The sequence below is a fragment of the Mus pahari genome, chromosome 14 (assembly GCF_900095145.1).
Source record: "Mus pahari chromosome 14, PAHARI_EIJ_v1.1, whole genome shotgun sequence".
Taxonomy (NCBI): domain Eukaryota; kingdom Metazoa; phylum Chordata; class Mammalia; order Rodentia; family Muridae; genus Mus; species Mus pahari.
Genome location: NC_034603.1, coordinates 83157705 through 83161051, shown reverse-complemented (window position 1 = coordinate 83161051; position 3347 = coordinate 83157705). Strand labels below are relative to the sequence as shown.

The window sequence follows — 3347 nt, the reverse complement described above, 5'->3', positions numbered from 1 at the left end:
TGAGTTCCAGGACAGCCAGGGCTATACAGAGAAACCCTGTCTTGAAAAAACAAAAACAAAACAACAACAAAAAAATATTTTAACACTCCATGTGCCTTCAGAGTGTTTGAGCATATACTGTGTGTATACGGGAGTCATGGCAGGGGCCAGCAAAGAGAGTTAGATTTGCACCTTTCCAAGCTGGATTTATAGGTCACCTCATGTGGGTGCTGGGACTCAGATTAACAACGTAGCCATCTCACAGCACCCAGATGTTTTATCTCACAGCACCCAGATTTTTTTTTCAAGACATTTTTCTGCATAGCCCCTGCTGTCCTAGAACTCACTTTGTAGTCCAGGCTGGCCTTGAATTCACAGAGATCTGCCTGCCTCTGCCTCTCATGTGCTGGGATTAAAGGAGTGCTCCACCTGGGCACCGCTGCCCCCAGATGTTGATGTGTGGACCTGGGTGTATTTATCCAACTGCATGAGACGGAAAAAGGACCTTCTCCCAAGAAAGCACTAGGTGGCGCTGCAGATCAGCAGTTCAATTGCACATATGGTTGGCTATGTCTGATAGATACAGGGAGACTACCTAGAGTGGAGGAAGTCTGCAGGTGGGAGAAAACTAGGGAGAGACAGGCCTGGTGGCACACACCTGTTTTTACAGCACTTGGGAGGCTGAGGCAAGGGGTCTGCTAATGTGAGCCATCCTGGGCTAGTAGCAATCATTCAAACTAAAACAACAAAACAGAATAAGGAAATTGATCGTGGTTCTCTCGCCTGGGCTGGCTGAGCAGTTTACCCTGTGCTGGCTGAACTGGCCTGTAGGTCTCATGTAGCTCTGACTTGGAACTCAGTATGTAGTCATGGATAACCTTGTACTCCTGATAATTCTGCCTCTGCCTTCCGAGTGCGGATACTGTAGCCACCATGCCCTATGTATATAGTGCATGAAGGCTGAACCCTATAGCTTCATGCATGCTAGGGAACTTCTCTGCCAACTGAGCTACACCCCTATTTTGTTTTTTGTTGTTGTTTGTTTGTTTGTTTTTGTTTGTTTGAGACAGGGTTTCTCTGTATAGCCCTGGCTGTCCTGGAACTCACTTTGTAGACCAGGCTGGCCTCGAACTCAGAAATCTGCCTGCCTCTGCACATGCTGACCAAGGGCTCTACCATCAAGCTACATCTTGGCTGGCCTGGAACCCAGTGTCCCACAGGCCAGCCTTTTGCCTTTGCTGTCTGAATGTTGGGCTTAACCCCTTGTTCCACCATGGCCAGCATTTTAAACGCTTATATTTATGCTGGGTGTGGTGCCATATGCCTACAGTCTGCACTCAGGAGACAGAGGCAAGGGGATCTCTGGGAGTTTGAAGGCAGCCTGGTCTACATAGAAAGTTCCAGGACAGCCAGGGCTACATAGATCCTGTCTTAAAAAAAAACAAAAACAAAAAAACAAAAACAAAATAAATATTACATTTGTGTGTGGTGTGTGTGTGTGTGTGTGTGTGTGTGTGTGTGTGAGAGAGAGAGAGAGAGAGAGAGAGAGAGAGAGAGAGAGAGAGAGAGAAAGTTGGTTTTCTTCTCCCATGTGGGTCCCGGGGATTGGACATTAAACTCAAGCTATTTATGCTTTGACCACACTGAGCGATCTCATGGGTCTTTCTTTTAGTTTAGTTTGCTTTGTTTGGTTTTCTTCATTTTCAAGATTTCAAGACAGGTTTTCTCTGTGTAGCCCTGGTTGTTGTGGAACTGGCTCTGTAGACCAAGCTGGCCTTGAACCCAGAGATCTGCTTGCCTTTGCCTCCTGAGTGCTGGGATTAAAGGCATGCTCCATCATTACCAAATTTTTTAAATTGTATGTGTTTATGCAGGTCTATGTGAGGGTCACCTGCATGTGAGTGAACATGACTGAACGTGACTGACCATGGAGGCCAGAGGATCTCTTGAAGCTGGAGCTCCAGGCTCCTGGAGTGGCTTTGCAAAGTCAGAATGCATTCTTGATTGTTGAGCCATCTCTCCAGCCCCTATTTTGTGTGTTGGAGACAGGGTTTTGTTATGTAGCCTGGGCATGGCTGGAACTTGGAATTTTCCTGCCCTGACCTCTTGAGCACTAGATTACAGGCCTGTTCTGCCATATCCATCTAAATTCAGAATCAAAACCAAGAAAGCCTGCATGTTTGCCAGTGTGGCTTGGCTTTAATGCTTCCCAGTAACTGGCTTGAGAATGAAGGGACAGTAACCAGGCCAAGGCCCTCCCTGTCAGGAAGGGCTGCTTGACCCTGGAGAAGACCAACACTGACAGAACTGGGAGGCTGGCTCAAGGGCACATGGTTTGTAATTCCACTCCAAGAAATCCATAGTACAGTAACCTACACTTTTAATCCCATCACTCGGAGGGAGAGGCAGGCAGAACTCTATGAGTTCAAGTACAGCCTGGTCTACACAGCAAGTTTGAGAACAGTCAAAGCTACATACTGAGACATTGTCTTTAAAAACAGGTGTGGGGAACAAGTGGAGAGATGGCTTGGTGGTCTGTACCACTGACTGCTCTTCTTGAGGATCAGGGTTCGGATCCCAGCACCAGCACACACATGGCTGCTCACGACTGTCTCCAACTCCAGACCTCCCTGAGCATACATGTGGAGCACAGACATACAGACAAAACCCCCATATGCATAAAGATACATAAATTTAAAATTAAAAAATCCCGTACCCAGGCATGGTGTGCATGCCTTTATTTCCAGCGTTCCAGGAGGCAAAGGTAGAGGCAGATGGATCTCTGTGAGTTTGAGGCCAGCCTGGTCTACAAATCAAGTTCCCCAAAGTTCACTAGATTAGACAGACAGGTGACTGGGCTATCCTGGGTCACTGGAGGGTATACAAGGATGGTTTCAGTAGATACCTGGTCCATCCATGTGAAGTTCCTGGGAGTAATGGGACCATGTACAGAGTGTTCTTGTCACTTTGGGTGAGCCACTCCTGATGGCCGGGCCATCCTTGTCTAAGGATACTGCCAGGATTGGGGTAGAAATCACTGGATATTCCTGCTTGACTGAGCCTTACCCGGTGTCCGTGTGCTGTGTTATCCTGTGTGCTGTAGGAGACCTGGGACTTGCCGTTGTCCAGGATGTGCCGGATGACAGGGATGCGGGCCACCTGGTCTCCACGACTCACCAGGTACTCAGGCTGCTCGAAGGACACTACCCCGCTAGCTGTAAGGAACCCAGGTGCTGGTCAAGAGGTCCTGGGCTCAATTCCTTTATTTATTCGTTCATTTAATGTATGAGTACACTGTTGCTGGCTTCAGACCCACCAGAAGAGGGCATCATATCCCAGTACAGATGGTTGTGAGCCACCATGTGGTT

General features: G+C 48.0%; 1 protein-coding gene across 3 annotated transcripts in view; it reads right to left on the bottom strand.

Annotated features, from left to right (window-relative positions):
- Itgb4 (integrin subunit beta 4) overlaps positions 1-3347 on the bottom strand; it is a 34543-nt gene that overhangs the window by 11289 nt on the left and 19907 nt on the right. For all 3 annotated transcript variants that reach the window (XM_021214115.2, XM_021214116.2, XM_021214117.2), the window contains exon 26: positions 3046-3194. In XM_021214115.2, coding sequence (XP_021069774.1) covers positions 3046-3194 — 149 coding nt within the window. The remainder of the gene's footprint in view (positions 1-3045; positions 3195-3347) is intronic.